Source organism: Monodon monoceros, unplaced genomic scaffold, assembly GCF_005190385.1.
Source record: "Monodon monoceros isolate NGI ecotype Baffin Bay Population unplaced genomic scaffold, NGI_Narwhal_1 Super_Scaffold_13, whole genome shotgun sequence".
Classification (NCBI taxonomy): domain Eukaryota; kingdom Metazoa; phylum Chordata; class Mammalia; order Artiodactyla; family Monodontidae; genus Monodon; species Monodon monoceros.
In genome coordinates, this window is record NW_021703769.1 from 80,677,171 (window position 1) to 80,691,799 (window position 14,629).

At 44.3% G+C, this 14,629-nt stretch overlaps 1 protein-coding gene across 1 annotated transcript in view; it reads left to right on the forward strand.

The window, feature by feature from the left end:
• The window catches only part of KPNA7 (karyopherin subunit alpha 7), a 39,100-nt gene continuing 24,471 nt past the window's right edge, over positions 1–14,629 (forward strand). The window contains exons 1-3 of the mRNA XM_029221614.1: positions 1–106; positions 5,990–6,078; positions 8,182–8,307. Of these exons, the coding sequence (XP_029077447.1) occupies positions 22–106; positions 5,990–6,078; positions 8,182–8,307 (300 nt within the window). The 5' untranslated portion in view covers positions 1–21. The remainder of the gene's footprint in view (positions 107–5,989; positions 6,079–8,181; positions 8,308–14,629) is intronic.

Consider the following 14,629-nt stretch of genomic DNA (forward strand, 5'->3'; position numbering starts at 1 on the left):
TCAGAAACCAGCCCCGTGGGGATGGGCCAAATGCCCCTAAAGACATGCCACCTGCTGAGAGCATTTAAGGCCAACCAGGGGGCTGGAGACTGTGGCTCCCTGTCAGGTGAGTGATGGGTGGGTGGAGGGTGCCGGGGACCTTGGAAGCTGTTTGGGGGCCCCAGAGAGGTTGCTGCGGTCATTCCCTCCCCCAAAGCTGGTGGCCTGCTTGGAGCAGTGGCTCCCAGGAGGCCCAGGCTGGGCCTTGCCCTGTTGAACCTCAGTCTTGGTCGAGAGAAGCTGTGCTAAGGGGTGCTTGGCTTGTTTTCAGGATGGGTGAGGAGGGGGTGGTAGTTGGTGGGGACCCTTCACCCTCCAGAGCCCAGGCGGGGTTGGGGGGATGGCAGGGGGCCTGGGGCTGCGTCACCCGCATGGCAGCCGGCAGCCTGTAGATCCGTGTGCCCTGCGTCTTTGCTGGTGTCCTACTCCCTGAAATATCCCTCGGGACGGTCTCACCTGCGGAACAAAGCCTTTCCAAGCCTTGGAGGTGGATCACGGGAAGGAGGCCTGGTTGCTTGCTTCCTTCTTGCTTTGACACGTGCCTCTCATCTTGGCCAGCATGGGCCGGGGAGGGAGGCATGGCTGTGTGTCTCCCAGCCTCCAAGGTGGTGTCAGGACACCTCTATTTGGTAAAACCGTGCAGGGAGCGGAAGAATGCCAGTGGAGGGGGCGGGGGCGGGGGCCCTGGAAGTGGAGACCACCCCCCTTCCCCGGGAGCCCACTCCAGCCCCAGCGGTGTCTGCTTGCTGACCTTGGAGCTGAGGTCGGCTCAGTCCTTCCGAATAAGCCTCACTCACTCCAACCCAATGCGTGGTTTTAGCTTAAAACAAATCCCACTTTGTTTGAACAACGGGCTGTTAGTGATGTAGATCTGAACACACATCGAAAGATGTCCCCGGTACAGGCGAAGTGAAGAAGCATGCTGCCAAACCCTGTCTGTGATCGGCTCCCCTCCTGCAATCAGCACCTCGGAGCACGTGCAGAGCGGCTGGGGCGTGTAGAGGGTGGTGTGCGTTTTCAGAGGTTAACTTGGAGGAGGAGAGGGGTTATGGGGAGTTAATGCTCAGTACGCTTCTGAAGTATTTCATTTTCTTAAGCCGTGAGCATGTATTAAAATCAGAAAAATCCTGCTTTATAGAAGCCAGCTCTGGGGTGATGAGACATATCTTAATTTAAAGCCGGTTTGGGTTCATGAAAGATGCTCACAGTGAAAGTTTGGCTAGACCTAGGGAAGGACAGAAAAAACCAAATGGCCTGTAATGCTCCCACCAGAGAAAGTGACCCCGTGCCATTACTAAGGCGTGGCCAGGGAGGGTCCCTTGGGTGGGCTTCTGCCACCTGACACCCAGGGCAGGGGGGTCTCATAGTGTGGGGAGGAGCAGAGCTGTCCTGAGGCTGCGGGAGTGGTGTCAGCCCCTATGTTGATGGTGTTTGCCTACGTAACTAGTCTGGCTTTCTCTGGATCTCAAATTTAGAGAATCAATGAAGAAAGGTACTGACTTTGAGTTTGTTGCATAACTCAAAGCCTCCAAATTAGCGTTCTCATTATACTACTGGTAAAGGATGACGGGGTAGCCAGCTCTCCTGGTGCTAGAAATAGCCATGTGAGGGGAAGGAATCACGTTTGAGCTGTGAGTAGAGAAGCCTGTGAAAGCCAGAAGGATCTGCTTTGCAGCTGGCTTTGCAGGATGTCCCCAAATGAAGTGGTGTGGCCAAATCTGTGACTTTCAAACTGCTTTCAGGGACAAGGGAGGACTCTGATCTGAAGTCAGGCTTTCCTGATTATGCCACCTGATAAAGGCCTTCCACTTGATTTTTGGTTTTTGGTTTTTGGCTGCACCGCGCAGCTTGTGGGATCCTCGTTCCCCGACCGGTGATTGAACCCCAGGCCCATGGCAGTGAAAGCACCGAGTTCTAACCACTGGACCTCCAGGGAATTCCCATTCATATTTGATTTGAAGGAAAGTGGCGGCCCTCTGAACCCCTGGATCCACTTCCCAGGTTCCTTATGGCCATACCATCTGAGATGTGGCAGAAGCATGCATGGTTCCCATGGCAACAGTCCTAGAACTAGGCCCTGTCTTGGGTCTCTCAAGGAGCAAAAGCATTTCATCCCCGTGTACCAAACCGGCCTCTGTGCACATTCAGACAGTCTCATGAGCTGAGTTGGTCAGACCCCGAACAGTGAGTGAGACGCAGCAATGAGGTGGCAACAGAGTGTTTCCAAAGTGGCCTCTGTTGTTTCCATTGCCTAAAACGGTGCGCTTTCCTGTTTTCCAACATCTCACCCATGTGTTAAGTGCCACCCACGGTGGAGACTTGGTGTTTCCTAATCTAACTTTGTTACAGATTACGGCTGCAAAGTTTAGTGATCCAAAGCATGACGCAGGAGTCAGACATAGGCTGATTCCTGGCTCTGAGGCTTAACAGCTGTGGGAACTTTGGCAAATGGCATCTGCAAAGGTTTCCTCACTTGCAAAATGGGGCTCTCTCTCCCTTACTGTTAATGTTGCTTCATGCTTTTTGAGTTTTTTATTAATTTATTTTAAAAAATTTTATCGGAGTGCAATTGATTTACAGTGTTGTGTTAGTTTCAGGTGTACAGCAAAGTGATTCAGTTATACATATACATATATTCATTCTTTTTCAGATTCTTTTCTCATATCGTTTATCACAGAATATTGAGTAGAGTTCCCTGTGCTATACAGTAGGTCCCTGTTGATTATCTATCTTATATATAGTAATGTATGTATGTTAATCCCAAGCTCCTGATTTATCCCTCCCCTCCACAGTTCTCCTTTGGTAACCATAAGTTTGTCTTTGATATCTGTAAGTCTGTTTCTGTTTTGTAAATAAGTTCATTTATATCTTTTTCTTTTCTTTTTTTTTTTGGCGGTACACGGGCCTCTCTCTGTTGTGACCTCTCCCGTTGCGGAGCACAGGCTCCGGACGTGCAGGCTCAGCGGCCATGGCTCACGGGCCCAGCCACTCCGCGGCATGTGGGATCTTCCCGCACTGGGGCACGAACCCGTGTCCCCTGCATCAGCAGGCGGACTCTCAACCACTGCGCCACCAGGGAAGCCCTATATCATTTTTTTTAAATTAGATTCCACATATGAGTGATATCATATGATATGTCTTTCTCTGCCTGACTTCACTTAGTATGAATTGAATTTCTAGGTCCATCCATGTTGCTGCAAATGGTATTATTTCGTGTTTTTTTTTAATGACTGAGTAGTATCCCATTGTACATATATACCACATCTTCTTTATCCATTCCTCTGTTGATGGACATTTAGGTTGCTTCCATGTCTTGGCTATCATAAATAGTGTTGCACTGAACTTTGGGGTGCCTGTAGCTTTTTGAATTAGTCTTGTCCAGATATATGCCCAGGAGTGGGATTACTGGTTCATATGGTAGTTCTATTTTTAGTTCTTGAAGGAGCCTCCATGCTGCTCTCCACAGTGGCTGTATCAATTTACATTCCCACCAACAGCATAGTAGGGTTCCCTTTTCTCCACACCCTCTCTAGCATTTATTGTTTGTAGACTTTTGTTGATGGCCATTCTGACTGGTGTGGGGTGATACCTCATCATGTTGCTTCATTTAATCCTAAGTGTCCAATATTCCTGGTATGTAATAAACACATTTTGGCCATTGCTGTCTGAAATAGGCCCATAATACTATCCTGCTCCTAATTTATATTGCCATATGTCTTACCTCTCGGAGATGTAGCATATAGCTCCTTATTTAAACCCAAATCTCGGGTTGCAACTGATCATCCTTTTGACCTTGGCTATTACAGCAACTGGAAAACTCTTTTGCGATGGTGTTTTCAAGGGTGTCATGATGAATAGCAATGATTTACCTGTGGGTCACTGGGTAAAAAGCAACTCTTTCTTTCCTGATGGGGCAGGATTGGAGATGACTTTAAAGTAGATGAAGGGATGGGACATGGTTACTCTCTGGCCTGAGCCTCCAGGGCTGAGATTGTCCTGCAGCATCATTCTTTCTTCTTCCTGATGTGCTGGCTTCTGGTGTATTGTTGGAGGTCAATCTACCTCCAGCTTGAACTTTTAACCGAATTAATCTAAAGCCTGAGATTGTCTCAAGCCAACTTATACGTGGTGCTTCTCCTGGTAAATACACAGCAATGGAAGGGCTATGGAAGTCACCGAGGCTCCTTGACTCTCTGGGGGTTGGGGTGGTGGAGGTGACCAGTGTGACTTTGTTAACGGAATGTTTAGAGCTTCGCAAATGTTCCTGTGACCCATTGTGTGACCCATTGTGTCACTCTCCACCACTCCAGATGAGATGTGCTGTGGGGAGGGAGCAACTGGTCAATTCTGGGAAGTAATTTGCATTTCCCACTCTCAGATTTGCACACATTGTCAGCTATTCTTGCCCAAGCTCCTAAAGAGACTAATGCCTTAGAACAAGCAAAGTCACAGCAGTGAAGCCTCAGCTCTGAGGCTCAGCTGACTTGCTCTCCTATCTGTCTGGGGCTGGTGGTGCTTCTTTTTATGGATTTGTCCCTGGCATGGTAGCCGCTGTTAACCGGTAGTGCCTCTGAGGCTGTGCTTCTGTTGTTCTGTCTCAAATTCCCTCCTTTCCCCGGTCCCTTGCTGGCTCTTTGTTTTCTTGGACCCTAATACACAGGTCACCAAGACTCAATTCTTGTTCTGTTCTCAGATAGAGTTCCTCTTCTCTCTCCTTGGCTCTCTCCTCACAGAATTCTCCAAGTTGTCTACACCGTCCCATCCAAATTGATATGTCTAAATTAGTCTTTCCTACCAAAATTATTCCCAGCTGCTCTGCTCTCAAGAAGAGAGTCTGTTGGTCATCTTTATCCAGTTTTCTCTTTGGTAGAATGTAGCCTGGCCCATCCTGTATACTTAGAAACAGACGAATATTCATTACATGCTTGTAAGAAAGGTTATTCCCTGCTGCCCTGTAGGAGGTCCAAACTTGCCCTGATCTGAATAACCTCCTCTAATGGAGGGCTAACTCCCTTTGTGAGCTTATCGCTCACCACCCTCTTCTAACAAATATTTGAGTACCTTACTACATGCCATGCATTGTGAAGGGACTGAGGAATCATAACTAAGACACGCATGGTCCCATTGTCCTCGGGAGTATGGAGGGGAAGATGCACTAACAAGAAAATATTGAGTTGTCGTAAAAGCTATGGAGAAAATGAAACAGACAGATTGGGAAGATACTTTGCTTCTTAGATAGGAAAGAATCGTTGGGTAAAAGTGGGCTGAGGCCAGCTCACGTAGGGTGGGCATCATGGTGAACTTGAGTTTTCTTCTGAGATCAACCAGCCAGTAGAGGATGGGAAAAAAGTGGGGGACATTACATGGTCAGTTTCTTTTTAAAAGATCACATGGCTTTGTGTAGAGAACAGATTGGGATAAGGCAATGGTAGAAGCAAGGAGTAGAGTTTGGAGGCAGTTGCCATAGTGTGGGTGAAAGATGATGGTGGGCTGGACCAGGGTGGAGGAAGTCCTCTAAAAAATTAGGAGCGGGACATGCTTGAGATAGTCCTGTACTAATGTGCTGGTGGATCGGATGTAGGAGAAGAGGACCATCTTCCTGTCATAGCCTGGTTGGGCTCCTCAGCATCCTGTACATATGCTCTGTACAGAACTCCTTGGACCCAGCCACATGGAAGGGTTCTGTGCTTTCCTTCCAGCCTACCCTAGCCTTCAAAAGCCCAGCTCAAGCCAAACTGCCCCTAAAAAGATATCCCTTACTCCTGTAGCCCAGGGCTGGTCCCCTCTGAGTTCCCATGATGCTCATTGCCTGTTGAACTGGCATGTGATGCCTGTGGATGCTGCTCTCTGTTCCACCGTGGGTCCTTTAAGGGCTTACAGCCCGGATGGCTTTTACATAGTAACCACATACTGGGCACTGAAAATCTCTTTGGAACTGTCCTACCTACAGGTGCTTTACTTCTTCTAGTCAATATGCCGACTTTAGAAGCTCCGGAAGAGAGGCTGAGAAAATTTAAGTATCGTGGCAAAGATGCATCTGTGAGTATGAAACAATACCTTACTCTATCAAGGATGGGCGCAGTAAAAAGCACATGGTTGAAATGCATTAAAAATAGTGGAGGGCTTCCCTGGTGGCGCAGTGGTTGAGAGTCCGCCTGCCGATGCAGGGGACGCGGGTTCGTGCCCCGGTCTGGGAAGATCCCACATGCCGCGGAGCAGCTGGGCCCGTGAGCCATGGCCGCTGAGCCTGCACATCCGGAGCCTGTGCTCAGCAATGGGAGAGGCCACAACAGTGAGAGGCCCGCGTACCGCAAAAAAAAAAAAAAAAAAAAAAAAATTGTGGAGAGTGGGCTAGATGGGGTGAACAAGCAAGTATAGCAGAATGTTCATTGTGGGTAAGTGCATGGATGTTCATTGTGGGTAAGTGCATGGATGTTCATTGAATAATCCTTTTAACTTTTCTGTATATCTGAAAATCTCATAGTAAAATATTGAAGGTGGGGAGGATCAAACCTCATGGACTTGGTCGGACAACTGTAGACTCAGATCAAGGTCTCCATGTGATCTTGAAACTATTGAACTTCAGAGCCTCAGTTTCTTCATCTATAAAACAGGGCTGATACCTACCTCTTAGGACCTGAGTAGCATCATCAAGTACCTGGTATATAGATGCTTACCTGCAGCTCTGCATGTCAAGGGGGCTTACCAAGGAGCTAAGATGTTGGGAATACAGGTACCAACCAGCATGCCTTGAAGAGAAATAAGACTCAGAAGTGAAAAGTCCAGACTGCTCTCTCTACTGGGATGAGCACGAGGGCTGGGCCAGGGAGGCTGTGCTGTGTGTGAATCTCTCATTCAGCTTCTCTGGTCGCCAAGTTTTCTGTCTAGCTCTGTGTCCTATATCTATGTATCTTGACTGACATATCAAGTTGGCTACGCCTTGGGAATCTGAAAGGCAGCCGAGGATAAGGAGAGTACAAGGGCATAGCCACGCAGTTGAACACCGTCCAAAGCCAAATCCCTCTTACTTACACCCTTTCCAACAAGCTTGGCTGTCTGGCTTCCAAGACCACCGCAGATTAAAGGAAACCAATTAGAACAAAGAAATCAAACCCTCTGTGGGGACAGCAGCAGGAAGGGCCAGGAAATGAGAAGGTAGAAGCCAAAGGTACCAAATTCTCTTTGGGGAAGGGCCGCTTAGTGATGGGAGCAACACGACAACTGGCTCCATAGGCCCCCAGTGTGTCCCCCCCTTTCCGGATAACACCACAATGACCCTATTTTCTTTTCTTTTTTTTTTTTTTGGCTGCGCCGCATGGCTTGCGGGATCTTAGTTCCCCGACCAGGGATTGAACCCCGGTCCCCAGCAGTGAAAGCACCAAGTCCTAACCATTGGACCACCAGGGAATTCCCATTGACCCTAGTTTCAAGCAAGGCTCAAATAGCTCCTTTAAGGAAGCAGAAGTATCTAATACACACTGACTTCCTTATAATTAATATTTTAAAGTCTTCAACCCAAAACTCATCTATCCATAAAGATTAGGTCATTTCCCCAGGATTCTCAATACTGTAAGGTCTGAGTTTTGCCTGATAAAAGAAGAAAAGGGGGGTTTGTTTTTAGAATTTCCATCTTTCTCAGTCTGGTGTCCAAGTAAAACTCTTGGGATTGGATCAAGGTTTGAATGACCTATAGGCTGATTCCCAACAGTGGAAATGGTCAAGGACACCTGGAGCCGGGGTGCTCCCTTCAGTTCCCTGCCCCACCTGGGTGCCCACAGCTAGAAGGCACAGGCCTGCTTCTCTGGAAGTAATCAGCACCAATGAAGATGTGCTCAGATTCAGGGCAATGGGATGCTTTGCTCAGAGGTCTCTACACCTGAGAATCCTGGCTGGCCAATGGGTGTAAATGGTCTTCCTTCACTTTGGGAGGAAGATTGGTGATCTGTCTAGAGGTGGTAGAGGAGGAGAAAGAAGCAGAGGAGGCTAACTGAGCTGACTGTTGACTAGCTGTGTGATCTGAACTCTTCCAGCCTGTTGCATCTGTAAAAGTGAAATTGGATGCTTTGAAGTGTGCTCTAAAGGCTAAACAGGGTGACAAGCTGACTTCCCAGCTCTAAGGGCTCCCTTTCTTTTCCTCATTAGATGAGGCGGCAGCAGAGGATAGCAGTCAGCCTGGAGCTCCGCAAAGCCAAGAAGGATGAGCAGTCCTTGAAGAGGAGAAACATCACGGATGTCTCCCCTGACGCTTCTGAGCAACAGACCAAAGGGGTACGTCGGGAACATGGCATTTAGGGCAGTTGGGTATAAAACACATCCTTAGTAAGTTTCTCTGCGTTGAAAATGTTTGAGTCAGAACTTGCAAGCTCTAATGGAGTTCCTTTAAGGAAAGGGGTAGAGAGATGGTGATTAGAACTAAACTGGTGTTTCGAGAAAGCTAAGTGTCATTAGCTTTGTGGCTGTGAGTCTGGGATCTATGTTCTAACAGGGCGTGGAGAAGATGCTGCCTCTCATTGAAAATTCACTTGCTGCCATTCAGCTGGAAACAGAAAATGAGGGGTCATGGAGGTTCTCCCTCACTGGAGGCACATAGTCACTTGACGTGTCACGTCTTACCTAGGACTTGAATGCTGTCATCTAGCTTCCATTCTCCATCCGCCCCAACCTCACTCAAGGCAAATCCTGGGGTACTTCCAGGCCAATATTGTTGTGGTGAATCTTTTGCTGAATGCCCTGACTTAGGAGGGTTAGAACTCTGATGGTGTTGTGTCTTCATGTCTTTTATGATCTGTTATGTTAACTATCCATGTGCATCCTTGCATCCTGCTAGGATTAAGCCTCTTAGAGGGCAGAGATTGGTTCAATCTGGGCAAGTGGATCTCATGATGTTCTACTGTCCACCAAATGGGATGGCTGTGATCATTCTTTGAATTGCCGTAGGACTCTGAACCCTACTCTACCCAGCTTCATTCATCTAGAGGAGTCCCTAGGATTCCTGCCACCCAAGGAAGATGAAACTATGAAACACAACTATGAAAGAGTTTTCTTTTTTATCCTATATTAGCATGTTCCTTTTAAAATTCTAATTCACATACCACAGAATTCACCCTTTTAAAGAATATAATCAGTGGTTTCTAGTATGCTCACAAGGTGGTGAGACCATCACCACTTACTAATTTCAGAACATACTCATCACTTCAGTAGAAACCCCACACCCACGAAGCAGTCACTCCTCACTCCTCCTTCCCCCAGCCTCTGGTGACCATGAATCTACTTTGTCTCTGTGGGTTTACCTATTCTGGATATTTCATATAAAGGGAATCATATAATACATAGCTTTTTGTGCCTGGCTTCTTTCCATCAGCAAAATGTTTGCAAGGTTCATTGATGTTGTAGCATGTGTCAGTACTTTCCTTTTTGTGGGTGAATAATATTTCATTGTATACCACATTTTGTTTATTCATTCATTAGTTGATGGACATTTGGATTGTTTCCATTTTGGGGGTGTTATAAGTAATGCCACTATGAACTTTTTTTTTTCTCAAAAAAATTTATTTTTATTTTTTAGTTTTTTAAATTTTCAGCTGCATCGGGTCTTAGTTGTGGCATGCAGGACCTTCCTTGAGGCATGCGGGATCTTTTGTTGTGACACGCTGGCTCTTTGTTGCGGTGCACAAGCTTCTCTCTAGTTGTGGCGTGTGGGTTTTCTCTCTCTAGTTGTGGCGTGCAGGCTCCAGGGCGCGTGGGCTCTGTAGTTTGCGGCACGCAGGCTCTCTTGTTGAGGTGCTTAGTAGTTGTGGCGCATAGACTTAGTTGCCCCGTGGCATGTTGGATCTTAGTTCTCTGACCAGGGATCGAAGCCTCGCCCGCTGCCTTGGAATGTGGATTCTTTACCACTGGACCACCAGGTCCCCGCTATGAACGTTTTATGCACAGGTTTTTGTCTGGACATATTTTCAGTTCTGTCAGGTATATGTAGCCGTTGAATTGCTGGGTCGTATGATAATTCTAAGTTTAACTCTTTGAGACAGTGCTTGTGGTGAGCTGAATAATGTCCCCCCACCCCCAATATCTCCCTATCCTAATCCCCAGAACCTGTGAATGTTACCTTATATGACAAAAGGGATTTTGTAGATGTGGTTAGATTAAGGATTTTTCTTTCTTTTTTTTTTTTTTGGCTGCGTTGGGTCTTTGTTGCTGTGCACAGGCTTTCTCTAGTTGTGGTGAGCGGGGGCTACTCTTTGTTGTGGTGCGCGGTCTTCTTATGGTGGTGGCTTCTCTTGTTGTGGAGCATGAGCTCTAGGTGCACGGGCTTCAGTAGTTGTGGCGCACGGGCTTAGTTGCTCCACGGCATGTGGGATCTTCCCAGACTAGGGCTCGAACCCATGTCCCCTGTATTGGCAGGCGGATTCTTAACCACTGCGCCACCAGGGAAGTCCCCAGATTAAGGATCTTGAGATGTGGAAATTATCCTGGATTATCTGGATGGACCCAATGTAATCCCATCTGTCCTTATAATAATAAGAAGGATGAAGGACAAGGCAGAGCAAAAGCAGGCATGAGCGTGTAGTGCCTTGAAGATGGGAGGGGTCAAAGGCCAAGCAACACAAGAAGCCCCACTAGAGGCTGAAAAATGCAAGAAAATAGACTCTCCTCTCAGAGCCTCCAGGAGGAAACAGCTCTGCCAACATCTTGACTTTAGTCCAATGAAACTGATCATGAACTTCTGACCCCTAGAACCGTAGGCTGTAACTTCGTTTTAAGCCACTAAATTTCTGGTAATTTTTTACAGTACAAATAGGAAACAGACAGGCTGCCAAACCTGTTTCCAAAGCAGCTGCATCCCTGTACATTCTTACATCCTTACCGACACTTGTTATTGTTCATTTTTGGATTAGAGCCATTTTATGGGTGTGAAAGGTTGTGTTGTTGTAATTTTGATGTTTTCCTAATGACTAATGATGATGAGCAGTTTTTCATGTGCTTACTGGCTATTTGTATATCTCCTTTCGAGAAATGTCTATTCAAACCCTTTGACAATTTTTAAAATCAAGTAATTTGTCTTTTTTTAAAAAATTTTTTGCGGTATGCGGGCCTCTCACTGTTGTGGCCTCTCCCGTTGCGGAGCACAGGCTCCGGATGCGCAGGCTCAGCGGCCATGGCTCACGGGCCCAGCCGCTCCGCATGTGGGATCCTCCCAGACCGGGGCACGAACCTGTGTCCCCTGCAGCGGCAGGCGGACTCTCAACCACTGCCCCACCAGGGAAGCCCAACTTATTGAGTTGAAAGGGCTCTTTATATATTCTGAACATTAGACCCTTAGCAGTTATGTGATTTGCAAATCTTTTCTCCCATTCTGTGGGCTCTCGTTTTACTTTCTTGATAGACTCTTTGAAACACAAATATTTTAAATTTTGAAACAGTCCAATTTATCTATATTTTGTCTTTGGTTTGCTTGCGCTTTAGGTATCATATCTAAAAATCCATTGCCTAATCCAAAGTCACCAAGATTTATGCCTATGTTTCCTTCTAAGAGTTTTATAGTTTTAGCTCTTATGTTTAGGTCTTTCATCCATTTTGAGTTAATCTTTGTAAGTGGTATGAGTAGGGGTCCAACTTCATTGTTTTACATATAGATGTCCTGTTGTCCCAGCACCATAAAGGCTATTCTTTCTCCATTGAATGGTCTTAACACTCTTTTCAAACATCAGTTGACCATAAATGTGAGAGTTTATTTGTTGACTATGAAATTTCTACCATTGATCTATATGTTTATCCTTATGCCAGCACAACAGACTTGATTACTGTAGCTTTGTAGTAGGTTTTGAAATTGGAAAGTGTGGGTCCTCCAATTTTGTTCTTTTTTTCCCCCAAGATTATTTTGGCTCTTTGGGATCCCTTGCATTTCTATATGAATTTTAGAATTGGCTTGTCAACTTTTTCACTAAAGGAAGCTCAGATTTTGATGGAGATTGCATTGATCAGTTTGTGGAGTATTGCTATCTTAACAATGTTAAGTCTTCCAGTTTATGAACATAGGATATTTTTCAATGTACTTAAGTCTTCTCTAATTTTTAAAAATAGTTTTCAGCATATAAGCGTTGTGCTTCTTTTGTTCAATTTACTCCTAAGTATTTTATTCTTTTTGATGCTACTGTAAATAAACTTATTTTCTTAATTTCAATTTTGTATTGTTCATTGCTAGTGTACAGAAATACAACTGATCTTTGTATGTTATCCTGAAACCTAGCTGAACCTTGTCTATTAGCTCTAAATTTTGGTGTGTGGATTCCTTAAGATTTTCTATATTCAAGATCATGTCATCTGCACACAGAGAGAGTTTTACTACTTTCTTTCCAATCTAGATGCCTTTAATTTCTTTTTCTTGCTTAATTAACCTGTCTTGAACTTCAATACTGTGTTGAATAAAAGTGGCAAGAGTGGATATCCTATGCTGTTCCTGATCTTAAGGGGGAAGTTTTCATTCATTTACCATTGAGTATGATGCTAGCTGTGAGTTTTTTGTAGATGCCTTTGTTAGATTGAGGAAGTTCCCTTTTATTTCTAGTTTGTGTTGAATGCTTTTCTTTTTTTTTAATCATGAAAGGGTGCTGGATCTTGTCAAATGCTTTTCCTGCAGTTGTGGAGATGATCGTGTTTTTTTTCCCCGTCTATTCTATTGATATGGTGTGCTACATTGATTTTCATAGGTTGAACCACCCTTGCATTCCTGGGTTAAATCCCAGTTGATTATGATGTATAATCCTGTTCATGTGTTGATGCATTTTGTTTTCTAGAATTTGTTGAGGATTTTAAGATATATTCATGAGGGATACTGATCTGTACTTCTTGTAATATCTTTGTCCAGTTTGATATTGGGGTAATACTGGACTCATAGAATGAGCTAGAAAGTTCCCTTTTCTATTTTTTGGAAGCATTTGTGAGGGAGTGCTGTTATTTCTTCTTTAAATGTTTGTAAAAATTTACCAGTGGAGCCTTTTGTATCTGGGCTTCTCTTTGTGGAATTTAAAAAAAATTAATAATTCAATCTCTTGTTATAGGTTTATTCAGATTTTCTATTTTTTAACCACTTTTGGTTTGTGTTTCTAGGAATTTGTCCCTTCAGTCTCATCTATTTTTCTCTTGGTCAGTCTAGCTAAAGATTTGTCATTTATGTTGCTCTTTTGAGCCAACTTTTGGTTTCACTGATTATTTTTTTCCTCTCTATTTTTTTCATTCTGTTTCATTTATTTCCACTCTAGTATTTAATATTTCTTTTCTTCTGATTTTTTTTGGGTTTGATTTTCTTTCATTTCTAATATTTTAAAGTAGGAAGTTAGGTTATGGATTTGAGAGCTTTCTACTTTTTCAATACTTGCATTTATGGCTACATATTTCCCTCTGTGCTCTGCTTTATTTACATCTCATTGGTTTTGGTATATTGTATTTTTTTTTCCATTCATCTCAAAGTATTTTCTAAGTTCCCTGGAATTTTCTCCTTTTTATCCATTGGTTATTTAGTTTGGAGTAATACCATTTTAATTTCAATAGTATATAAAACAATACTCCTATATAACTTTATTCCCTCCCTGCTTTTGCTCTCATTATCATCCAAGTTACCTCTTTACACATCATGTGCCCATTAATATAGGTTTATAATTATTGCTTTATGCAGTTGTCTTTTAAGTCAGAAGAAAGACTTACAATAAAAAATACATTTATACTGTCTTATTTATTTATTTTTATTTTATTTTATTTTTTTTGGCTCCAAGCTGTGTGTTGGATCAGGTCTGTTCTATGCATTTCCTCATTTTTCTTTTTTTTTGAATTTTATTTTATTTATTTTTTTATACAGCAGGCTCTTATTAGTCATCCATTTTATCCAATCAGTGTATGCATGTCAATCCCCCAATTCATCACACCACCACCCCCCACCCCCTGCCGCTTTCCCCTCTTGGTGTCCATACATTTGTTCTCTACATCTGTGTCTCAATTTCTGCCCTGCAAACCGGTTCATCTGTACCATTTTTCTAGGTTCCACATATATGCGTTAGTATACGATATTTGTTTTTCTCTTTCTGACTTAATTCACGCTGTATGACACTCTCAAGATCCATCCACGTCTCAACAAATGACCCAATTTAGTTCCTTTTTATGGCTGAGTAATATTCCATTGTATATATGTACCACATCATCTTTATCCATTCGTCTGTTGATGGGCATTTAGGTTGCTTCCATGACCTGGCTATTGTAAATAGTGCTGCAATGAACATTGGGGTGTATGTGTCTTTTTGAATTATGGTTTTCTCTGGGTATATGGCCAGTAGTGGGATTGCTGGGTCATATGGTAAATCTATGTTTAGTTTTTTAAGGAACCTCCATACTGTTCTCCATAGTGGCTGTATCAATTTACATTCCCACCAACAGTGCAAGAGGGTTCCCTTTTCTCCGCACCCTCTCCAGCATTTGTTGTTTGTAGATTTTCTGGTGATGGCCATTCTGACTGGTGTGAGGTGATACCTCATTGAAGTTTTGATTTGCATTTCTCTAATGATTAGTGATGTTGAGCATTCTTTCATGTGTTTGTTGGCAA